Below are 25,873 nucleotides of genomic sequence, written 5' to 3'. Positions count from 1 at the left end.
GTACTAAAAATCATTGCAAAGAAAACAATCTAACATTATTTCATCCTTTTAAGAAAGGTTTTATAATCGCATTGAAGGATCAGATTATCTCAGTTTTATAATATATTTTGAAAATTTAGAGTCACTGTAATTTGACATATCACAATTAACTTCAAGTGAATGAAGTCATTACAAATCCAGATATAAAGATCATTTAAATTTCAAAAATTTAAAGTGTAATTTAGCTTAAATATTGTCATTCATAACTATATTGAATAAAAACATAAGTTCATAATTTTGATAGAGAGAGAGAGAGATACGCTACCTATACAGATATGAAGGATAAATATCCTAAGTGAAATTTAATGACATTTTCAATAAGAAATAAATTTGTAAAAAGGCTCTGATAGGTAAGGGTAACATTGGAAGTGGAGGCAATAATGAAAACTAGAATGGTTTAGAAACATTGCTGAAAACCAAAGTAGAGAATGTATAAAGGAAAGCAAAATCAGAAGGCACTGGCATTCATAAAATCGCACTACTGTGTTCTCTCTTTTAGGTATCCACACAAAGCAAGGTCTTCAGAGACCCTGGAGCAAGGACTGAGCATCACCCATCTCAGACAGCCCAGCAGCATCTGCAAGATCCCCAATGGCCTTGCCCTTGGCTTTCCTGCTGGCCCTAGTGGTGCTCAGCTGCAAGAACACCTGCTCTCTGGGCTGTGACCTGCCTCAGATACACAATCTGCGTCTTGAAACTTCTGAGAAAAATGAGGAGGGGGCACTGAGTCTCCTGAAAAAAATGAGGAGAATTCCCACTTCCTCCTGCGTGAACGACACAGAGGACTTTGCCTTCCCCCAGAAGCTGTTGGAGGGTGAGAAGGTGCCTAGGGCTCAAGCAGTTGCTGCCCTCCTGGAGATGACCCACCAGATCTTGCGCCTTTTTTGCACCCAGGAGGCCTTTGCTACTTGGAACAAGACCCTCCTGGACACCTTCCTCAGTGGCCTCGATCAACAGCATGAGGACCTGAAAGCCTGTGTGACCCACCAGGTGAGGCGGGAAAAAGCTCTCGGAATAACTGTTAAAAAATACTTCCGCAGGATCACTGTTTACCTGAAGGAGAAGGAATACCAGCCTTGTGCCTGGGAGTTCGTCAGAACAGAAATCATGAAATTCGTCCTTTCTTCACCTAAGTTATATGAAAGATTAAGGAGCATGAAACGAGACCTGGTCCAGCAGGGAAATGCTTCTCACTGAAGAACACACCTTACCACACTCCCACAAGTTCTGCCATTTCAAAGACTCTCATGGTTCCTTGTGACAAGAATTCACTCCATTCCTTGTATGTTTTCAGTCAATGATGCGTTTCTATAGGCACCAGTCCCTTACCTCCCTGCAGATGTATTTATCTATTTAAATATTCATTTAATTAACTAATCATAAGATTTAATTTATTTTGTTCCTGTTCTATGTATATATTTAGAGTATGATGAATAAAACAAAGCATTTTTATACAGTCAATTTACTTTGCTTTCTTCATTGCATATTTTACTGTAGAAACTTCTTTAGTTTTGAAACACCTTTATATTCTTGGACATGGATGAGGGGTGCGGTAAATACATTTTTTATTCTTTCCCAATTTTAACTTGAGAAGCAAAATTGAAATTTCAGTTGTAAATGATGATTTCTATGATGAGTTCTCATTTCATGCACATCTTTATTTTTTGCATTTTCCTGTCAACTTAGTGGTGTCACTTTTAGCCATGTTGATGTTAAGAGAAAATGAATGGAGGTATCGATATGATGAAAGACAAGCATGAAAACAACTTCCTAAATGCATTGTGGAAGTTGTTGATTATTTTTTACTGATTTTTTAAAAATATAAATAACAGCGGAATGCATTACAATGCTTATTACACATATACAGCACAACTTTTCATATCTCTGGTTTTATAAAGTATGTTGACACCAGTTCGTGTCTTCATTCATGTACTTTGGATAATGATGTCTATCACATCCCACCACCATCCTTGTTAGTCCCCTGCCGCCCTCCCTTTCCCTCCCACCCTTCTGCCCTATCTAGAATTCATCTAATTCCCCCATGCTCCCCCTTCTGACCCCAATATGCATCAGCCTCCTTATATCAGGAAAAACATTGGGCATTTGTTTTCTTGGCATTGGCCAACTTCATTTAGCCTTATCTTCTCCAATGCCGTCCATTTACCTGCAAATGCCATGACTTTATTCTCTTTTATTGCTGAGTAAAATTGCAGTGTATATATGTGCCCCATTTTTTTTATACATTCTTCCCCTGAAGGGCATCTATGTTGGCTCCACAGTTTAGCTATTGTGAATTGTGCTGCTATAAACATCCATGTGGCTCTGTCCCTGTAGTATGTTGATTTTAAGTCCTTTGGGTATAGACTAAGCAGTGGGATAACTGGGTCAAATGGTGGTTCCATTCCCAGATTTTCAAGGAATCTCCATACTGCTTTCCACATTGGCAGCACCAATTTGCTGTCCCACCAGTAGTGGATGAGAGTAACTTTTCCCCCACATCCTTGCCAACACTTATTGTCTTCATAATAGCTGCCATTCTGACTGGAATGGGATGATATCTTAGAGTAGTTTTTATTTGCATTTCTCTAATTGCTAGAGATGATGAAAATTTTTTCATATATTTGTTGATTGATTGTATATCCTCCTGTGAGAAGTGTCTGTTCAGGTCTTTGGCCCATTTGTTGATTTGTTTTTTTTTTTTTTTTGAGCTTTTCTGTTTGAGTTCTTTATATACCCTAGACATTAGTGCTCTATCTGATGTGTGAAGGGTGAATATTTGCTCCCATGATATAGGCTCTCTGTTCACCTCACTGTTTTTTTTTTTTTTTAAGAAACATTTTAGTTGGATTCTATCCCATTTGTTGATTCTTGGTTTTACTTCTTGCACTATTGCGGTATTTTTATGGAAGTTGGGGCCTTATCCCACATGATGAAGTAGGGCCTACTTTTTCTTCTATTAGATGCAGAGTCTCGGGTTTAATTCCTAGGTCCTCGGTCCACTTTGAGTTGAGTTTTGTGCATGGTGAGTGATAGATTTTTAATTTCATTTTGTGACACGTGGATATCCAGGTTTACCAGCACCGTTTTTCGAAGAGGCTATCTTTTCTCCAGTGCATATTTTTGGCGCCTTTGTCTAATATAAGATAACTGAAGTTATGTGGGTTAGACTCCGTGTCCTCTATTCTGTACCATTGGTCTACAGATCTATTTTGGTGCCAATACCATGAGGTTTTAGTCACTATTGCTGGGTAGTATAGTTGTAGGTCTGGAATGGTAATGCCACCAGCTTCATTCTTCTTGCTAAGGATTGCTTTGGCTATGCTGGGTCTCTTGTTTTTCCAGATGAATTTTATGATGGCTTTTTCTCTTTCTATGAGGAATGCCATTGGGATTTTGATTGGAATTGCATCAAATCTCTACAGTGCTTTTGGTAGTATGGTCATTTGGACAATATTAATTCTGCCTATCCAAGAACAAGGTAGATCTTTCCATCTTCTAAGGTCTTCTTTAATTTCTTTCCTCAGCATGTTGTAGTTTTCATTGCAGAGGTCTCTACCTCTTTGGTTAAATTTATTCCTAAGAATTTTTTTGAGGCTCTTTATAAATGGGGTGGTTTTCCTAGTTTCACTTTCAGCGGATTTGTCACTGATGTACAGAAATGCCATTGATTTATGGGGGTTGATTTTATATCCTGCCACTTTGCTGAATTCATTTACTAGTTCTAGAAGTTTCCTGGTGGAGCTTTTTAGATCTTCTAGGTATAGAATCATATAGTCAGCAAACAGTGCTAATTTTAGTTCTTCTTTTCCTGTACATATCCCTTTAATTTCTAGTTGCTCTAGCCACTGTTTCAAGAACTATGTTAAACAGAAGTGGTGAAAGAGGGCATCCCTGTCTTTTTCCGGTTTTTAGAGGGAATGCCTTTAATTTTTCAACATTGAGAATGATGTTGGCCTGAGGCTTTTTGTAGATAGCCTTTAGGATGTGGAGATATGCTCCTGTTATCCTTAGTTTTTCTAGTGGTTGGAACTTGTAAAGGTGCTGTATTTTGTGGAATTCTTTTTCTGCATGATCATATGATTCTTATCTTTGAGTCTATTGCTGTGATGAATTCCATCTATTGATTTCCCTATGTTGAACCAACCGTGCATCCCTGGGATAAATCCCACTTGATCATGGTGCACAATCTTTTGGATATGTTTTTGTCATCGGTTTGCCAGGATGGTATTGAGAATTTTTGCATCTAGGTTCATTAGAGATTTGGTCTGAAGTTTTCTTTCTTTGATGTGTCTTTGCCTGGTACTGGGATCAGGGTGTTATTGGCCTCATAGAATGGGTTTGGAAGTGCTGCCTCTGTTTCTATTTCCTGAAATAAATTGTAGAGTATTGGTATTAGTTCTTCTTTAAAGGTCCTGTAGAACTCAGCTGTGTAACTATCCAGTCCTGGGCTTTTCTTGGTTGGTCAGCTTCTGATGGTGTCTTCTGTTTCACCCCTTGATATTGGTCTGTTTAAGTTGTGTATATCTTCCTGATTCAATCTGGGCAAATCATATGACTTAAGAAACTGTTTGATGCCTTCCATGTCTTCTATTATATTGGAGTATGAGTTTTAAAACAATTTCTAATATTCCTCTGTAATTCTGTAGTGTCCCTTGTGAGATGACCTTTTTCATCACATATGCAGGTAATTGGAATTTTTTGCTGTCTTTCACTTCATTAGCTTATCTAAGGGTCTGCCAACTTTATTTGTTTTTTCAAAGACCCACCTTTTTGTTTCCTCAACTTTTTCAATTCTTTCTTTGGTTTGGGTTGCATTGATTTCAGCTCCAATTTTAATTATTTCTTGCCTTCTACCGCTTTTGCTGCTGATTTTTTCTTTGCTTCTAGCACTTTGAGATGTAGTGGGAGGTCATTTATGGAGTCCTACTGGAAGACTGAGGCCCTGAGCCCTGTGCGGAGTTCACGGTGCTGGTGATTTCTGCAGAAACCAGCTGTCTCGGGGTGCTCTTGCGCTCTCTGAGATGCAGTATTCCAACTAGGTGAGATCTGGGTCAGGGTGCAACTCAGGATGCTGCCTCCCTCTGGGCCGACATCTTGGAATCCCCAGGAAGCTGTTTCTTCAACCTCAAACTGAAACACAAAATTAACAATGATTGCTTTTAAAGTGAAAGCAAAGAAAAATAAATTTTAGTCAATGATCAGCCGGATACATTTAACTTTGTTCCTATGTCTGTATGTTGGTATTTAGATTTTTTTAAAAAAAATCATTCTCAAAATATGTATAATAATTTTATTTAAACAAAATAGATGAATTTCTCACAAGTTATATGTGCTTGCATGCATACCAATGCCTTAGGCAGGAGACTCAGTTCCCAAGTGCAAAGAACTCACTGCCTTTTTCCTTGATCCAATATCTAGTGATTTTTCTCAGATTGGTCTGAATTCATTCCAAATATGGGATATTTTCTTAAAGTCCAGAGGTGGAAGACCCTGCTATTAGAAGGATGAAAGAGAAAATGGCAGTATCAATATGTATTTTAAAAGATAAATTGGCTTAGAATAGGAATTGATGCATTTTTGGAAGACATGCAATGAAACACCTCAATGCTTTGGGAAAGTGGAAGACATTCGTGATCTTGGTGGTAGCTTGTTGGGTAGCACTAATCAGCAGAAACCACATTGTCATAGTTCTAAATGGAACAACAGAAGGCAGTTAATAATCTCATATCAAAAATAATTCTGACAGTGTGTATTCTGAGAGAGAGAAAAATGTAAAATGTGACCTTTGAGTGCTTAACATACTTCAAACATTATGACCTCTAGCTTTTTTCTTCCCTCCTGAGAATTCCTCTTTGAATTGTCTCTTTATTCTAATGATTATATTTGGAAAGTAGGGTGAATAAAGGAAAACCAATGTCAATCTCTTTTGGCAGACTTAGGGCTCCCTTACTAAATTGATGTTTTTGTTATCCTTCAAGAATTTATAAATACGGGTGCCACTGGGACCATTTACACGACAGTGTTCATGAAACTAAAAGATGAAAGCAAAGCTTCAGGGTTCAATAACATGTTGAGGGACCAAGCCAAAGTTTCCCAGGATCTGAAGGGTACTGCTGCCTCAGTAATAAGGCACAGAGAAGGCATGGTCCTGTGTAGTGTAACAGGTGAATGTCACAGAGCTATGGAAGAGTCAGAGAGTATTCTTGAGAATGGAGCTATGGGATCAGAAAAGTGAAAAGTGAGCCAGTCATGGGTCCATGATATCCAACCTGAAAGATCCCACCACACATCTGGCCTCTAGATCCTGCAGCACTTCTCTGAGACTTTCTGTTTTCCAAGTTCAACATGACAGCATATCATGATAAGTATATAATTCAGTATGATCAATGACTTCTCAGACCACTCATCCATACATTTTCCGAGGAGCATCTGGAAACCATATATTTCTATCAAATATGAAGATAGCCCAAGATTCTGATTCAAGGATTGTGGTTTTGAAATCCATTTTCCTTGATTTGTCAGCTGGTTTCTATATTTCCTTCAGCAGTTGAAATTCAGGTGTTACAGTTGTTTATAACTAATTGTTAGGTTATAAGTTAAATCACAGAAATGTATTTGTTCATGCTGATGCTACCTGGTTCCTTGTGCACGAAGTTTCAGTACCTTCAAATTCAATAAAAAGTCTCAAAAGTTGTAAACCCACGAGAAATTGGAGAACTCGTCTGTGGAATCAATTGCAAAAGAGGTCATCCTGAAAATATTGTTGACTTCATTTCTTCTAAAGCTAGGACAGAAAAAGGATATAACATTTTTCTTTCAGTATGAATAAAAATTTAACTCATTTTATTTAATGCTTTAGTGAAAAAACGAGATACACACACACACACACACACACACATATACACATACATAGATAAAAACACATTTTAACTGCAGTTGCACACAACACCTTTATTTTATTTATTTATTTTATGTGGTGCTGAGGATTGAACCCAATGCCTTGCATTTGCCAGGTGAGCGCTCTCTTGCTGAGCCACAACGCCAGCCCCCAAACCGATTTTTCACTAAAGAACTGGTGATAAGAATATGATTATAACACGCCTTACTTACGTTTTCAAATTTCTTCAAGGCCATCCCATTGAAAACTAAATCGCTGAAAATTACTAAAAGCATCCCTAGAGAGGCGCTGTCTCCCTCCTGGGGCTCTAGGGAAAGGGCGCTCTCCAGCTCCCCTGCAGGGGTCCGCAATTCTGGTCCTTCCTGGTCCGCAGAACTGTCTCCATCTTTCCCCTTCTCCAAGTGCTGCGGGCACTTCTCCAAACACACGTAATCTCTATAGTCACAATCCAAAAGACGTCTAGTCCTCAAAACGCTGAAAAAATGTTTAGTCAAAGAAAAAACAAAATCCCCTTCCGCTGACACACACTTCACCCCAGAGGGAAATCCCCAAGAGTAGAGCAATATTGAGAATGGGTAACATTTGCACTTGCACCCCAGAAAGATCTTCGTCCCCAAAGTGCGGGTAAAGTGTCCACCTAACTTCCGACAGAGAGAGCCTTGTAGAGTATTTAAGGGGCAGCAAGTTGACAGGCAAGCCAGGGTGTTTCCTTCCAACTACAGAGGACAACTGGAAACTGAAAGCCCCAAACATCTCCCAATCACGGGCGGGCGAAGGAGGCAGAAAAGCCTGACGCTGCCTCTTGGGCACTTTCGGTGCATAGCGGTGCCTAAGCGCCGCCCAGAGGCTGGAAAGTGCATTACTGAAACTGAAGTCGTCCAGATCTATCACCCACATTTACAAAAAAAATCTTTGCAGGTATGAATGAATCTTAGGCACTAGGGTGGTTTCTGGTACTCCAAAACTCTACCCTTCCTGGAAACAAAAATATTCCCTTTCAAATCCTTAGAGCAAGGGTATTGTTTATAATGTAATGATAAATGAACTGAACAATTATTAGAGAAATCTAAAATTCAAGAATACAAAATTAGTCATCAGTCATCAATTAGGATGAAGAATTTTACTAGGATTTCTGCCAGGATTTCTGTGTGATGTAGCACAACCCACTGAAACTCTGCAACCCACAGTTTTCTTACAAATATGATGGGTTCAAAATATTGGAAGCTTTGTGAACACTGAACAAACACTTGCATTTCAAATGGCACAATATTTTATTGACTGATGATTTGAAATTAGGAAGATATTTTCTGAGTTTTGTTTTTCTCTCTTTCTGTTTCTTTTTTTAATCCAAGGACTGAACCCCACATCTGAGCAGGAACAGATGAAGGTTTTATCATGAGATTGGAGTCATTCAGTCATACTCTCAGGCTCCATTTCTTTTCCAAACATTTACTTTTTGGTTGTAGTTGGGCACAATAGCTTTTTATTTATTTATTTATTTGTTTGTTTGTTTGTTTGTTTATTTATTTATTTATTTTTATGTGGTGATGAGGATCCAGCCCAGGGCCTCACACCTGCTAGGCGAGTGCTCTACCACTGAGGCATAACCCCAGCCCTCGCAGGCTCCATTTCTAATTCTGTTTCACTTGCTGTTCCTGCCCTATCTTCAGATACTTCCAAATGTCTTACACGAGTTAAAGTCATGTCAATAATTTTGTAAAATGCACAACAAAATTGAGCTACTGTAGAGATTAAAAATTATTTTTTTATATTATTTTAATAATTTTCTCATATGATGCAAAGTACTAAAAATCATTGCAAAGAAAACAATCTAACATTATTTCATCCTTTTAAGAAAGGTTTTATAATCGCATTGAAGGATCAGATTATCTCAGTTTTATAATATATTTTGAAAATTTAGAGTCACTGTAATTTGACATATCACAATTAACTTCAAGTGAATGAAGTCATTACAAATCCAGATATAAAGATCATTTAAATTTCAAAAATTTAAAGTGTAATTTAGCTTAAATATTGTCATTCATAACTATATTGAATAAAAACATAAGTTCATAATTTTGATAGAGAGAGAGAGAGATACGCTACCTATACAGATATGAAGGATAAATATCCTAAGTGAAATTTAATGACATTTTCAATAAGAAATAAATTTGTAAAAAGGCTCTGATAGGTAAGGGTAACATTGGAAGTGGAGGCAATAATGAAAACTAGAATGGTTTAGAAACATTGCTGAAAACCAAAGTAGAGAATGTATAAAGGAAAGCAAAACCAGAAGGCACTGGCATTCATAAAATCGCACTACTGTGTTCTCTCTTTTAGGTATCCACACAAAGCAAGGTCTTCAGAGACCCTGGAGCAAGGACTAAGCATCACCCATCTCAGACAGCCCAGCAGCATCTGCAAGATCCCCAATGGCCTTGCCCTTGGCTTTCCTGCTGGCCCTAGTGGTGCTCAGCTGCAAGAACACCTGCTCTCTGGGCTGTGACCTGCCTCAGATACACAATCTGCGTCTTGAAACTTCTGAGAAAAATGAGGAGGGGGCACTGAGTCTCCTGAAAAAAATGAGGAGAATTCCCACTTCCTCCTGCGTGAACGACACAGAGGACTTTGCCTTCCCCCAGAAGCTGTTGGAGGGTGAGAAGGTGCCTAGGGCTCAAGCTGTTGCTGCCCTCCTGGAGATGACCCACCAGATCTTGCGCCTTTTTTGCACCCAGGAGGCCTTTGCTACTTGGAACAAGACCCTCCTGGACACCTTCCTCAGTGGCCTCGATCAACAGCATGAGGACCTGAAAGCCTGTGTGACCCACCAGGTGAGGCGGGAAAAAGCTCTCGGAATAACTGTTAAAAAATACTTCCGCAGGATCACTGTTTACCTGAAGGAGAAGGAATACCAGCCTTGTGCCTGGGAGTTCGTCAGAACAGAAATCATGAAATTCGTCCTTTCTTCACCTAAGTTATATGAAAGATTAAGGAGCATGAAACGAGACCTGGTCCAGCAGGGAAATGCTTCTCACTGAAGAACACACCTTACCACACTCCCACAAGTTCTGCCATTTCAAAGACTCTCATGGTTCCTTGTGACAAGAATTCACTCCATTCCTTGTATGTTTTCAGTCAATGATGCGTTTCTATAGGCACCAGTCCCTTACCTCCCTGCAGATGTATTTATCTATTTAAATATTCATTTAATTAACTAATCATAAGATTTAATTTATTTTGTTCCTGTTCTATGTATATATTTAGAGTATGATGAATAAAACAAAGCATTTTTATACAGTCAATTTACTTTGCTTTCTTCATTGCATATTTTACTGTAGAAACTTCTTTAGTTTTGAAACACCTTTATATTCTTGGACATGGATGAGGGGTGCGGTAAATACATTTTTTATTCTTTCCCAATTTTAACTTGAGAAGCAAAATTGAAATTTCAGTTGTAAATGATGATTTCTATGATGAGTTCTCATTTCATGCACATCTTTATTTTTTGCATTTTCCTGTCAACTTAGTGGTGTCACTTTTAGCCATGTTGATGTTAAGAGAAAATGAATGGAGGTATCGATATGATGAAAGACAAGCATGAAAACAACTTCCTAAATGCATTGTGGAAGTTGTTGATTATTTTTTACTGATTTTTTAAAAATATAAATAACAGCGGAATGCATTACAATGCTTATTACACATATACAGCACAACTTTTCATATCTCTGGTTTTATAAAGTATGTTGACACCAGTTCGTGTCTTCATTCATGTACTTTGGATAATGATGTCTATCACATCCCACCACCATCCTTGTTAGTCCCCTGCCGCCCTCCCTTTCCCTCCCACCCTTCTGCCCTATCTAGAATTCATCTAATTCCCCCATGCTCCCCCTTCTGACCCCAATATGCATCAGCCTCCTTATATCAGGAAAAACATTGGGCATTTGTTTTCTTGGCATTGGCCAACTTCATTTAGCCTTATCTTCTCCAATGCCGTCCATTTACCTGCAAATGCCATGACTTTATTCTCTTTTATTGCTGAGTAAAATTGCAGTGTATATATGTGCCCCATTTTTTTTATACATTCTTCCCCTGAAGGGCATCTATGTTGGCTCCACAGTTTAGCTATTGTGAATTGTGCTGCTATAAACATCCATGTGGCTCTGTCCCTGTAGTATGTTGATTTTAAGTCCTTTGGGTATAGACTAAGCAGTGGGATAACTGGGTCAAATGGTGGTTCCATTCCCAGATTTTCAAGGAATCTCCATACTGCTTTCCACATTGGCAGCACCAATTTGCTGTCCCACCAGTAGTGGATGAGAGTAACTTTTCCCCCACATCCTTGCCAACACTTATTGTCTTCATAATAGCTGCCATTCTGACTGGAATGGGATGATATCTTAGAGTAGTTTTGATTTGCATTTCTCTAATTGCTAGAGATGATGAAAATTTTTTCATATATTTGTTGATTGATTGTATATCCTCCTGTGAGAAGTGTCTGTTCAGGTCTTTGGCCCATTTGTTGATTTGTTTTTTTTTTTTTTTTTGAGCTTTTCTGTTTGAGTTCTTTATATACCCTAGACATTAGTGCTCTATCTGATGTGTGAAGGGTGAATATTTGCTCCCATGATATAGGCTCTCTGTTCACCTCACTGTTTTTTTTTTTTTTTTAAGAAACATTTTAGTTGGATTCTATCCCATTTGTTGATTCTTGGTTTTACTTCTTGCACTATTGCGGTATTTTTATGGAAGTTGGGGCCTTATCCCACATGATGAAGTAGGGCCTACTTTTTCTTCTATTAGATGCAGAGTCTCGGGTTTAATTCCTAGGTCCTCGGTCCACTTTGAGTTGAGTTTTGTGCATGGTGAGTGATAGATTTTTAATTTCATTTTGTGACACGTGGATATCCAGGTTTACCAGCACCGTTTTTCGAAGAGGCTATCTTTTCTCCAGTGCATATTTTTGGCGCCTTTGTCTAATATAAGATAACTGAAGTTATGTGGGTTAGACTCCGTGTCCTCTATTCTGTACCATTGGTCTACAGATCTATTTTGGTGCCAATACCATGAGGTTTTAGTCACTATTGCTGGGTAGTATAGTTGTAGGTCTGGAATGGTAATGCCACCAGCTTCATTCTTCTTGCTAAGGATTGCTTTGGCTATGCTGGGTCTCTTGTTTTTCCAGATGAATTTTATGATGGCTTTTTCTCTTTCTATGAGGAATGCCATTGGGATTTTGATTGGAATTGCATCAAATCTCTACAGTGCTTTTGGTAGTATGGTCATTTGGACAATATTAATTCTGCCTATCCAAGAACAAGGTAGATCTTTCCATCTTCTAAGGTCTTCTTTAATTTCTTTCCTCAGCATGTTGTAGTTTTCATTGCAGAGGTCTCTACCTCTTTGGTTAAATTTATTCCTAAGAATTTTTTTGAGGCTCTTTATAAATGGGGTGGTTTTCCTAGTTTCACTTTCAGCGGATTTGTCACTGATGTACAGAAATGCCATTGATTTATGGGGGTTGATTTTATATCCTGCCACTTTGCTGAATTCATTTACTAGTTCTAGAAGTTTCCTGGTGGAGCTTTTTAGATCTTCTAGGTATAGAATCATATAGTCAGCAAACAGTGCTAATTTTAGTTCTTCTTTTCCTGTACATATCCCTTTAATTTCTAGTTGCTCTAGCCACTGTTTCAAGAACTATGTTAAACAGAAGTGGTGAAAGAGGGCATCCCTGTCTTTTTCCGGTTTTTAGAGGGAATGCCTTTAATTTTTCAACATTGAGAATGATGTTGGCCTGAGGCTTTTTGTAGATAGCCTTTAGGATGTGGAGATATGCTCCTGTTATCCTTAGTTTTTCTAGTGGTTGGAACTTGTAAAGGTGCTGTATTTTGTGGAATTCTTTTTCTGCATGATCATATGATTCTTATCTTTGAGTCTATTGCTGTGATGAATTCCATCTATTGATTTCCCTATGTTGAACCAACCGTGCATCCCTGGGATAAATCCCACTTGATCATGGTGCACAATCTTTTGGATATGTTTTTGTCATCGGTTTGCCAGGATGGTATTGAGAATTTTTGCATCTAGGTTCATTAGAGATTTGGTCTGAAGTTTTCTTTCTTTGATGTGTCTTTGCCTGGTACTGGGATCAGGGTGTTATTGGCCTCATAGAATGGGTTTGGAAGTGCTGCCTCTGTTTCTATTTCCTGAAATAAATTGTAGAGTATTGGTATTAGTTCTTCTTTAAAGGTCCTGTAGAACTCAGCTGTGTAACTATCCAGTCCTGGGCTTTTCTTGGTTGGTCAGCTTCTGATGGTGTCTTCTGTTTCACCCCTTGATATTGGTCTGTTTAAGTTGTGTATATCTTCCTGATTCAATCTGGGCAAATCATATGACTTAAGAAACTGTTTGATGCCTTCCATGTCTTCTATTATATTGGAGTATGAGTTTTAAAACAATTTCTAATATTCCTCTGTAATTCTGTAGTGTCCCTTGTGAGATGACCTTTTTCATCACATATGCAGGTAATTGGAATTTTTTGCTGTCTTTCACTTCATTAGCTTATCTAAGGGTCTGCCAACTTTATTTGTTTTTTCAAAGACCCACCTTTTTGTTTCCTCAACTTTTTCAATTCTTTCTTTGGTTTGGGTTGCATTGATTTCAGCTCCAATTTTAATTATTTCTTGCCTTCTACCGCTTTTGCTGCTGATTTTTTCTTTGCTTCTAGCACTTTGAGATGTAGTGGGAGGTCATTTATGGAGTCCTACTGGAAGACTGAGGCCCTGAGCCCTGTGCGGAGTTCACGGTGCTGGTGATTTCTGCAGAAACCAGCTGTCTCGGGGTGCTCTTGCGCTCTCTGAGATGCAGTATTCCAACTAGGTGAGATCTGGGTCAGGGTGCAACTCAGGATGCTGCCTCCCTCTGGGCCGACATCTTGGAATCCCCAGGAAGCTGTTTCTTCAACCTCAAACTGAAACACAAAATTAACAATGATTGCTTTTAAAGTGAAAGCAAAGAAAAATAAATTTTAGTCAATGATCAGCCGGATACATTTAACTTTGTTCCTATGTCTGTATGTTGGTATTTAGATTTTTTTAAAAAAAATCATTCTCAAAATATGTATAATAATTTTATTTAAACAAAATAGATGAATTTCTCACAAGTTATATGTGCTTGCATGCATACCAATGCCTTAGGCAGGAGACTCAGTTCCCAAGTGCAAAGAACTCACTGCCTTTTTCCTTGATCCAATATCTAGTGATTTTTCTCAGATTGGTCTGAATTCATTCCAAATATGGGATATTTTCTTAAAGTCCAGAGGTGGAAGACCCTGCTATTAGAAGGATGAAAGAGAAAATGGCAGTATCAATATGTATTTTAAAAGATAAATTGGCTTAGAATAGGAATTGATGCATTTTTGGAAGACATGCAATGAAACACCTCAATGCTTTGGGAAAGTGAAAGACATTCGTGATCTTGGTGGTAGCTTGTTGGGTAGCACTAATCAGCAGAAACCACATTGTCATAGTTCTAAATGGAACAACAGAAGGCAGTTAATAATCTCATATCAAAAATAATTCTGACAGTGTGTATTCTGAGAGAGAGAAAAATGTAAAATGTGACCTTTGAGTGCTTAACATACTTCAAACATTATGACCTCTAGCTTTTTTCTTCCCTCCTGAGAATTCCTCTTTGAATTGTCTCTTTATTCTAATGATTATATTTGGAAAGTAGGGTGAATAAAGGAAAACCAATGTCAATCTCTTTTGGCAGACTTAGGGCTCCCTTACTAAATTGATGTTTTTGTTATCCTTCAAGAATTTATAAATACGGGTGCCACTGGGACCATTTACACGACAGTGTTCATGAAACTAAAAGATGAAAGCAAAGCTTCAGGGTTCAATAACATGTTGAGGGACCAAGCCAAAGTTTCCCAGGATCTGAAGGGTACTGCTGCCTCAGTAATAAGGCACAGAGAAGGCATGGTCCTGTGTAGTGTAACAGGTGAATGTCACAGAGCTATGGAAGAGTCAGAGAGTATTCTTGAGAATGGAGCTATGGGATCAGAAAAGTGAAAAGTGAGCCAGTCATGGGTCCATGATATCCAACCTGAAAGATCCCACCACACATCTGGCCTCTAGATCCTGCAGCACTTCTCTGAGACTTTCTGTTTTCCAAGTTCAACATGACAGCATATCATGATAAGTATATAATTCAGTATGATCAATGACTTCTCAGACCACTCATCCATACATTTTCCGAGGAGCATCTGGAAACCATATATTTCTATCAAATATGAAGATAGCCCAAGATTCTGATTCAAGGATTGTGGTTTTGAAATCCATTTTCCTTGATTTGTCAGCTGGTTTCTATATTTCCTTCAGCAGTTGAAATTCAGGTGTTACAGTTGTTTATAACTAATTGTTAGGTTATAAGTTAAATCACAGAAATGTATTTGTTCATGCTGATGCTACCTGGTTCCTTGTGCACGAAGTTTCAGTACCTTCAAATTCAATAAAAAGTCTCAAAAGTTGTAAACCCACGAGAAATTGGAGAACTCGTCTGTGGAATCAATTGCAAAAGAGGTCATCCTGAAAATATTGTTGACTTCATTTCTTCTAAAGCTAGGACAGAAAAAGGATATAACATTTTTCTTTCAGTATGAATAAAAATTTAACTCATTTTATTTAATGCTTTAGTGAAAAAACGAGATACACACACACACACACACACACATATACACATACATAGATAAAAACACATTTTAACTGCAGTTGCACACAACACCTTTATTTTATTTATTTATTTTATGTGGTGCTGAGGATTGAACCCAATGCCTTGCATTTGCCAGGTGAGCGCTCTCTTGCTGAGCCACAACGCCAGCCCCCAAACCGATTTTTCACTAAAGAACTGGTGATAAGAATATGATTATAACACGCCTTACTTACGTTTTCAAATTTCTTCAAGGCCATCCCATTGAAAACTAAATCGCTGAAAATTACTAAAAGCATCCCTAGAGAGGCGCTGTCTCCCTCCTGGGGCTCTAGGGAAAGGGCGCTCTCCAGCTCCCCTGCAGGGGTCCACAATTCTGGTCCTTCCTGGTCCGCAGAACTGTCTCCATCTTTCCCCTTCTCCAAGTGCTGCGGGCACTTCTCCAAACACACGTAATCTCTATAGTCACAATCCAAAAGACGTCTAGTCCTCAAAACGCTGAAAAAATGTTTAGTCAAAGAAAAAACAAAATCCCCTTCCGCTGACACACACTTCACCCCAGAGGGAAATCCCCAAGAGTAGAGCAATATTGAGAATGGGTAACATTTGCACTTGCACCCCAGAAAGATCTTCGTCCCCAAAGTGCGGGTAAAGTGTCCACCTAACTTCCGACAGAGAGAGCCTTGTAGAGTATTTAAGGGGCAGCAAGTTGACAGGCAAGCCAGGGTGTTTCCTTCCAACTACAGAGGACAACTGGAAACTGAAAGCCCCAAACATCTCCCAATCACGGGCGGGCGAAGGAGGCAGAAAAGCCTGACGCTGCCTCTTGGGCACTTTCGGTGCATAGCGGTGCCTAAGCGCCGCCCAGAGGCTGGAAAGTGCATTACTGAAACTGAAGTCGTCCAGATCTATCACCCACATTTACAAAAAAAATCTTTGCAGGTATGAATGAATCTTAGGCACTAGGGTGGTTTCTGGTACTCCAAAACTCTACCCTTCCTGGAAACAAAAATATTCCCTTTCAAATCCTTAGAGCAAGGGTATTGTTTATAATGTAATGATAAATGAACTGAACAATTATTAGAGAAATCTAAAATTCAAGAATACAAAATTAGTCATCAGTCATCAATTAGGATGAAGAATTTTACTAGGATTTCTGCCAGGATTTCTGTGTGATGTAGCACAACCCACTGAAACTCTGCAACCCACAGTTTTCTTACAAATATGATGGGTTCAAAATATTGGAAGCTTTGTGAACACTGAACAAACACTTGCATTTCAAATGGCACAATATTTTATTGACTGATGATTTGAAATTAGGAAGATATTTTCTGAGTTTTGTTTTTCTCTCTTTCTGTTTCTTTTTTTAATCCAAGGACTGAACCCCACATCTGAGCAGGAACAGATGAAGGTTTTATCATGAGATTGGAGTCATTCAGTCATACTCTCAGGCTCCATTTCTTTTCCAAACATTTACTTTTTGGTTGTAGTTGGGTGTCGCGACCCCCTTGCCCGCAAGGAAGACGCAACACCGGGAATCTTCTTACAGCTGTTTATTCAGGCTCTGCAGAGTTCTTCCTCCCCCGGAAGCCCCTCCCAGCCTTAATAAAGTATCCGAACACCCAATGTGAAGCTGCCACGTGGAGCTTTCTCATAGGGTGTCAAAGAACCAAGTGCCAACTCTCCCAAAGAAGGAGTTGTTTGTCACAGACCACAACGAGGCCGGCGCCATCTTGTAATGGCGACCGGTCTGAAGAAACGGCTCACCACAGTTCCCCCTTTTGTTTTCTAAAAACAACACAGGCGAGAGTAGAGGTCCTATCCCACTGTGCAGAAGTGGCTGCATAGTATGGCTCAGCACATACTTATATATTTCTTGCAGATAGAATGGAAAGTTACCAGTAGGCGGGAGCAAGGGCGGGGGGAGACAGAAAGTTCTTGTTAACTCATACCAAGCCTTCAACCAGGAACCTTATCGGACCCAAGCAGGTCAAGACGTTCCCACATGACCGTTATAGGCTGAATAATATGAAAACAGACACCACAAGTCCTTCAAGGCCTGGTGAGCTGCCTCAAGGCCTTGTGAGCTGGCCTCTTTGACATGCACAACAAGAAACCAGGGCTGGATCCAAGCCCTGGGGGCCGGGGGGAGTCCGTGCCAGCAGTTCCCCCTCTTTTGTTTGTGGCACGTCAAAGGGAATCAAGTAGCCCCTGTCTTAGGTCGTTCACTGCCCTTACAGTGCTTACCCGTCTTTGGGGAGGCCCCATTCCCCTGTCTTAGGTTGCAGTGCAAGCGTGAAAGTTGCCCGTCTCTGGGTACTACAAGATCAGCTCGTTGTTGCCAAGGCGTTTAGTGGTATCTATTCAGCCAGTCATTATTAGGTCTTTAATTGGTTCCGGTTCAACAGGGCATAGAGTCAGAGGAGAGGAATAATAAAAATAAGGAAGAAAAGGGGGCAAAAGGAGAAAGGCATGAAGCAGGAATCATTGTAGAAAAATCATCTTCGAATTGGTCGGAGACAAACTTCAGTAAGATCATCTTTGGTTTGTAGGCGTTGATAATGGACCTGTATTGGCTTAGAAGTCAGAATGTTAATTTGGTCTTTAATAAATTGTGTCATTCTCTTGACAAGGCAGGGGCCTACAGCAGCTACAAGAAGGAGACCGAAAAGCGGTCCCATTACAGTGGACATCAAAGGAGTCAGCCATGGGGTATTTTTAAACCATTGTTCAAACCATCCTTGTTGTGCTTCAAACTCCTTTTGTCTTTTAGCCAATCTTTCCGTGACCTTTTCTATAGTTTTAGGATTACCCCAGTGTGATCTGCATAAGCATAACACTGTTCCTATAAAGCTATACATAGTTCTCCTTCCCTTACGAACAATAAATCTAGTCCCCTCCTATTTTGTAACACAACTTTTGAGAGGGAGGTGAGGGACTTTTCCAAGGCGGTAATTGATTTGGCCATGGCTGTTAAATCCTCATTCATAGCCATTTGTAGATTTAGTAATTGACCTCCCTGGACATAGGTGGCTGTCCCTGTTCCTATTCCGGTTGCTATTCTGCCTATGCCCAGTAGGAGGGCAATAGTCATAGTTATGGGTTCTCTGGGGAGCCGAGTATGTCCCTCAAGGTGTCCCAGGGTGTAGTCTGACCCATGATAAGATATCCTCGGCCATAGTTGTACCAACACACAGAAATCAGTAGTTGTATTTAAGACTGCCATGGAAACACAGGGAGTTAACCCAGTATTGCAAGCAAAATAGGACCCTTTGGGACCCCACAAATAATCAGATTGAGATTGATTTATTGGTCGGGTGATGTTGCAGAAATGTTGGCGTGAAAGCGGCACCTTTCCCAAGCAAACCCCTTGCCCCATGACCTCCGTGATAGTCAACTTATAGCTGGGCAGAGAATAACATTTAGGATCTGCAGTGGTATTAGAGGATAAATTAGACAGTATCGTTACCCCCTCATAATAGGGCGGCCTGGAGGTCAAGCATAGCCAGCAATCTTGGGTCCTGTTAGGATTAGTGGCATTGAGAGCGAAGAAGGCTCCTTGGACCAAATTAAGAAGGCGATCTCCAGTTCCAGGGTATATGGGCTCAGGGGCATAATCAAAGGTTTGATAGCCCATAGTTTTTGTTTGACCGCTGGGGGAAGGTTTTACTGTTGGGGCTATGGGCTGCTTGGGTCCAGATGGGGCCTTTTGGTCTCCGAGCACCTGATTAGGTCCTATTAGACTTCCAGTAGGCTGTTCTGTGGTCAATTTGAGCCGAAAAAGCAGGCCAGGATTGTACTGTCCGGGGGTGTAAATACTCAGCCCCCAGAGATATCCTTAAGTCCAATCTGGTTGTTGTCTTCCATTGGAAGTAAACTGAATAGTAATATTTGTTTGCCAGAAATGGGCATAGTCATTCCTAGGTGAATTCTTAAGTCAATACCCATTACTAGAGGTTTCACATCCCCAGGAGGCACAATAATAGGCCTTAGGTCCCTGGCAGCATCTATATATTTTCCCCTCCTTTATTTTTTGTAGATAAATTTTTAAATGTTGATGGGCTCGTTCCACAATAGCTTGTCCCTGGGGGTTATAAGGAATACCTGTTTTGTGTTCAATCTCCCATTGGGTGCAGAACCGTTGAATTGTTTGGCTTATATATGTGGGTCCATTGTCTGTTTTGAGACAACGTGGACTGCCCATGCAAGAGAAAGCTTTTAAGAGATGTCCAATAACATCTTTGGCCTTTTCTCCAGTGTGTAATGTAACAAAGATATAGCCAAAGTATGTATCAATAGAAACATGTACAAAAGACAGCTTACCAAAACTAGGGAAGTGGGTAACATCAGTTTGTCAGATATCATTGGGGTGTAAGCCTCTAGGATTAACACCCAAACTGGGGAAATGAAGAAATGGAGCACATACTGGGCACAGGGAGACAATTTGTAAAGCTTGATCACGCGAGCATCCTGTGCGGAAGCGTAAAGATTGTGAATTTAGATGGAATTTAGCATGGAGTTGTGAGGCCTCATCATACTTGGTTATAGTGTATACTAGGCCCATATTATGAGTGGCAGCATCTGCTTTAGCATTACCTTCCGCCAGAGGCCCAGGAAGCTCCGAGTGTCCTCGGATATGTCCAATGAATAAAGGATCTCGTCTAGCCCAAACAAGGAGCTGAACCGTTTGTAATTGTTCCATGATAGTGGATTGCCTGCCAATATAAGGGGCTGTTTTAATAACTGAGGCTAACTTAGCAACATAGAGACTATCAGTATACACATTAAGTGGGATGGAATTGTATAGTTTAAGGGCCATAATTAGAGCCTCAACTTCTGATCTTTGGGCAGACAGTTTAGGAACAGGGTGTCAAATTACTTGAGATCCATCAAAAACAACAGCAAACCCCCCTTTTTGCTCCGTCTGTATAAACAGTTTGAGCTCCCGAAATAGGCTCTCTTTTAATAATTTTAGGAAAAATGATAGGACATCTCTTAAGGCCTTCTAGAAGTTTATGTCGGGGAAAGTGATTATCAATTTTACCTTTGAAAGTACAAAGAAAAAGACACCAAAGATCATGTTTTTGTTGTAATTTTAAAATCATATCTTGGGTATAAGGTTGAATGAGAATGTCAAGAGTCTTTTTAAATAGTGCATCACCCAAATATTTGGCTTTCCAGAGCAGATTTATCACCAGTTCATAAAAGGGAGTTATCACCCGAGAGTTAGAAGCAGGTAAATGGACCCAATAGATGGGACTAGTCTGTCAAAACACTCCAGTAGGAGTTAATTTTGATGGCAGGATTATAAATGATAGGGGTATAGAATAATCTATCTGGGTAACCTGCATCTCTTGTAAGGCTGTTTCTATTAACCTGAGTGCCTTCAAGGCTTTTGGAGTAGGTTTTCGCAGGGAGGTGGGTGAGGGGCCTCCTCTCAAAAGGTCATACAGGGGTTTAAGTTAGTAGTTTAATATACTTAATGTTTAATCAACAATGTGAATTTATTTACCAAAATTAATCCCTATCTTAAACAGTAAGAATTGTTAGGCAACAAGGATCTTTCTGTAAAGAAATAAACTCACATTCCAATAGGTGTTTGTCATGTCAAAATATGGACAAAATTTTAGCTCACATTAGTATGGTTAAATTAGGAAAATAAACTGAAATATCTTTAAGTTAATTATAGTCAGTTTAGTATATGAAATTTTTTCTCTCTTTTTTGTTTAGATAACAATATAAAAATCTTTTTACTTAGGGAAATGAATAGAAAGACCTTATTTTACCCAAAGATGATTTCTTTCTTCTTCTTAGGATCCATGTGTGCTTTGTCTTTGTTGGAACATCTTGTTCTTTAAAAAAAATACACTTTGGAACAATTTCTGAAAACCTTAGGATCCATAAACAAATTATTATACTTTGATAAGAAATATCAATGAAAATATAGTTAAAACCCTTAGATATTTTGTAGAAATAATTAAAATAATTTATCATCTTATGAGTTTAAACAGTAACTTTGAGAAGGAGAAACTACGTGATTGCATTTTCACTTAAAAGCAAATTTACAGTAAACACATTTATCTCAAATATCTGTAACTGAAAAGGCAGAGTATCTGATAAATGTAAATATAAAACATAAATTATGGGTTTTCTGTTGAAGAAAAACAATTAGGCAAATATATATTAATTAATCAATTAGGCATGTGCTAATTAATTTATAGATTAACAAATATAGGTTATTTAAATATCTAAAAAATATATATTAAGAATAAGAACTTAACTTATAATTGTATTAACTTTATGTAACCACGTGGTCTTAAAATATTTGGATCCATGTTAATTTATTTTTAACTAGGAGTGCACTCTTCTATGTGACGTCACTTGATGTACTGAAATAAGATCCTTGAGTATACATTTTTATTTTTATAGTTAGCAATTAGAATAAGGATTTTTTGGTCATCACAGGAACCTTGCCGGCTTGTTCCTGTGGCAAGCAAATGCATCCTCATAACTTCCAAAATTAAAAGTAAAATATAAAGAAGCATATTTGATATCTCTCATCAATAGAACATTATTTAGTAACACAACTACAGAGAAAAGTCAGGTTATTTAACTTGGAACTAGCTTAAATTTAGGACTGTAACATAGAAAGCTGTGGAATTAAATTTTGTCTGAAAAAGATATCTTTTGTTAGCATTGATAGGCAGGCATGTTTCAAAAATATAGGCTCTGAGTAGCTCCGGTAGAAATCTGAAACACAGCAAAACAGGTCAGTGGCTGGAAGGCGGGACTAGAAGTCCTGTCTGAGTGACTGTGGAAGAACCAATCGGCAGCCCCCAAAAGTGTGGGAGGTGGGACCAGGAAGCCGCTCTTCTGGCTAGGCACCCCATGGTTACCATGGTGATGCAAGCAACATGGAGTCCGCTGCTCATTTTGGAGGCAAAAGTTCCCCAAGGTTTCCTAGCCGATTGCATTTTGTTTGATTTTGTCTGCATTTTTCCCCGCCTGGCCAAGATCTTACTGCGGTAGCAGCTTGTTCTGTCTCTGGACCGCCCCGTACACTCTGGCTTCCGGGGCCCGGGGTGGGCCCCTGTTCCCGTTTCCCGGCTGCAGTGGGCGTCCCTGAGCATCAAACTTGGAATTACGCTCGCTGCTGTAGCTATCTGAGCATAGACCCCAGGACCATAATTAATTTGCTGATTTATGATAGCATATTGTCCTGAGCCTGTTAAAATTTCAAGGTTACACTGTGGGAAGCCGGCGTCCTGATTGACTCAGGCTAGCTCACGACACCTCTCTTGATTTTCACTTGTCCACAACAACAACAACAACAACAACAAAAAAAATCCCTCCGGACAATACAGCCCTGCAAAGTTGTTGCCAGTCACTAGGTGTCAGCTGATTGGCAGAGAAAAACTCGAAGAGAGTCAATGTAAAGGGGGCATGGGGTCTGTAATTAGTAATTGCCTCCTTTAGTTGTTTAATGTCCTTAAAGGCTAAAGAAACATACACTCTGGCCGGCTGTCCATCGGCATCCAGGTTTTCAATTACTGGAAAAGTTTGGGATATCTTAGGCTGCCACTGAACACCCCCCCTGCCTTCTGGGGTTGTCCTCGTTCCAATCGGGGTTATAAGGAGGGAGCGCAACAGGGATCGGGGCCGTAGATGCTTTAAATCTTGACTTCTTCATTCGACCCTCCAGTTCCTCTATCTCCCTTTCCAGTTCCTCCTCCTGCCAGCTGTTACCATGGAGCCCAGTTAGTAACTCCCTTATCTTAGAAATGTACTCAGCACTGTGAAGCCCAGCTCAAGGCCAGAGGCCTTGTTACATATTTGTGTGAAAAACTAGTAAGGGAGTGTCTAGCGCCTGGAGTGCTGATCTTTTCAGACAGTAGCCAAATAAAACAGGACACAGCAACAAAAGAAACACAGAAAACAAAAGTGAAAGTACACAGTGCAGCTGCAATAAAATATGAGGCTCTCTCTTTCTTAGTAGAGGAGCTGATTCCGCTTTGGTCGCGGGTCCCACTAACCGGGACTATCAGGTCCCGCCCACCGGGACTATCGGGTCCCACTCACCGGGACTGTGGGGTCCCACTTACCGGGACTGTTCAGTGCACCACCTCTGACGACTTGCAAGTTTTGATTTTCCCGGGTCTCGGCACCACTTGTCGCGACCCCCTTGCCCGCAAGGAAGACGCAACACCGGGAATCTTCTTACAGCTGTTTATTCAGGCTCTGCAGAGTTCTTCCTCCCCCGGAAGCCCCTCCCAGCCTTAATAAAGTATCCGAACACCCAATGTGAAGCTGCCACGTGGAGCTTTCTCATAGGGTGTCAAAGAACCAAGTGCCAACTCTCCCAAAGAAGGAGTTGTTTGTCACAGACCACAACGAGGCCGGCGCCATCTTGTAATGGCGACCGGTCTGAAGAAACGGCTCACCACAGTTGGGCACAATAGCTTTTTATTTATTTATTTATTTGTTTGTTTGTTTGTTTGTTTATTTATTTATTTATTTTTACGTGGTGATGAGGATCCAGCCCAGGGCCTCACACCTGCTAGGCGAGTGCTCTACCACTGAGGCATAACCCCAGCCCTCGCAGGCTCCATTTCTAATTCTGTTTCACTTGCTGTTCCTGCCCTATCTTCAGATACTTCCAAATGTCTTACACGAGTTAAAGTCATGTCAATAATTTTGTAAAATGCACAACAAAATTGAGCTACTGTAGAGATTAAAAATTATTTTTTTATATTATTTTAATAATTTTCTCATATGATGCAAAGTACTAAAAATCATTGCAAAGAAAACAATCTAACATTATTTCATCCTTTTAAGAAAGGTTTTATAATCGCATTGAAGGATCAGATTATCTCAGTTTTATAATATATTTTGAAAATTTAGAGTCACTGTAATTTGACATATCACAATTAACTTCAAGTGAATGAAGTCATTACAAATCCAGATATAAAGATCATTTAAATTTCAAAAATTTAAAGTGTAATTTAGCTTAAATATTGTCATTCATAACTATATTGAATAAAAACATAAGTTCATAATTTTGATAGAGAGAGAGAGAGATACGCTACCTATACAGATATGAAGGATAAATATCCTAAGTGAAATTTAATGACATTTTCAATAAGAAATAAATTTGTAAAAAGGCTCTGATAGGTAAGGGTAACATTGGAAGTGGAGGCAATAATGAAAACTAGAATGGTTTAGAAACATTGCTGAAAACCAAAGTAGAGAATGTATAAAGGAAAGCAAAACCAGAAGGCACTGGCATTCATAAAATCGCACTACTGTGTTCTCTCTTTTAGGTATCCACACAAAGCAAGGTCTTCAGAGACCCTGGAGCAAGGACTAAGCATCACCCATCTCAGACAGCCCAGCAGCATCTGCAAGATCCCCAATGGCCTTGCCCTTGGCTTTCCTGCTGGCCCTAGTGGTGCTCAGCTGCAAGAACACCTGCTCTCTGGGCTGTGACCTGCCTCAGATACACAATCTGCGTCTTGAAACTTCTGAGAAAAATGAGGAGGGGGCACTGAGTCTCCTGAAAAAAATGAGGAGAATTCCCACTTCCTCCTGCGTGAACGACACAGAGGACTTTGCCTTCCCCCAGAAGCTGTTGGAGGGTGAGAAGGTGCCTAGGGCTCAAGCTGTTGCTGCCCTCCTGGAGATGACCCACCAGATCTTGCGCCTTTTTTGCACCCAGGAGGCCTTTGCTACTTGGAACAAGACCCTCCTGGACACCTTCCTCAGTGGCCTCGATCAACAGCATGAGGACCTGAAAGCCTGTGTGACCCACCAGGTGAGGCGGGAAAAAGCTCTCGGAATAACTGTTAAAAAATACTTCCGCAGGATCACTGTTTACCTGAAGGAGAAGGAATACCAGCCTTGTGCCTGGGAGTTCGTCAGAACAGAAATCATGAAATTCGTCCTTTCTTCACCTAAGTTATATGAAAGATTAAGGAGCATGAAACGAGACCTGGTCCAGCAGGGAAATGCTTCTCACTGAAGAACACACCTTACCACACTCCCACAAGTTCTGCCATTTCAAAGACTCTCATGGTTCCTTGTGACAAGAATTCACTCCATTCCTTGTATGTTTTCAGTCAATGATGCCTTTCTATAGGCACCAGTCCCTTACCTCCCTGCAGATGTATTTATCTATTTAAATATTCATTTAATTAACTAATCATAAGATTTAATTTATTTTGT

General features: G+C 39.8%; 3 protein-coding genes across 3 annotated transcripts; all 3 read left to right on the top strand.

The window, feature by feature from the left end:
• Positions 1 to 630: 630 nt before the first annotated feature.
• Positions 631 to 1,236, top strand: LOC308642268 (interferon alpha-13-like; the record flags this gene model as incomplete). Its single annotated transcript, XM_081281114.1, has 1 exon — positions 631 to 1,236. One exon carries the CDS (start codon positions 631 to 633, stop codon positions 1,234 to 1,236), a length of 606 nt encoding a protein of 201 aa, XP_081137240.1.
• Positions 1,237 to 9,369: 8,133 nt separating this feature from the next.
• Positions 9,370 to 9,975, top strand: LOC308642269 (interferon alpha-13-like; the record flags this gene model as incomplete). The annotated part of the gene is made up of 1 exon (XM_081281115.1): positions 9,370 to 9,975. One exon carries the CDS (start codon positions 9,370 to 9,372, stop codon positions 9,973 to 9,975), a length of 606 nt encoding a protein of 201 aa, XP_081137241.1.
• Positions 9,976 to 25,064: 15,089 nt separating this feature from the next.
• On the top strand, positions 25,065 to 25,670 carry LOC308641512 (interferon alpha-13-like; the record flags this gene model as incomplete). Its single annotated transcript, XM_081280199.1, has 1 exon — positions 25,065 to 25,670. One exon carries the CDS (start codon positions 25,065 to 25,067, stop codon positions 25,668 to 25,670), a length of 606 nt encoding a protein of 201 aa, XP_081136325.1.
• Between the last annotated feature and the right edge of the window lie 203 nt (positions 25,671 to 25,873).

The sequence above is a fragment of the Spermophilus citellus genome (assembly GCF_964194105.1).
Source record: "Spermophilus citellus genome assembly, chromosome: 2".
In the NCBI taxonomy this organism is placed as follows: Eukaryota; Metazoa; Chordata; class Mammalia; order Rodentia; family Sciuridae; genus Spermophilus; species Spermophilus citellus.
Note: the sequence above shows the minus strand (reverse complement) of the source record. Positions and strands in the feature narration are given on the sequence as shown.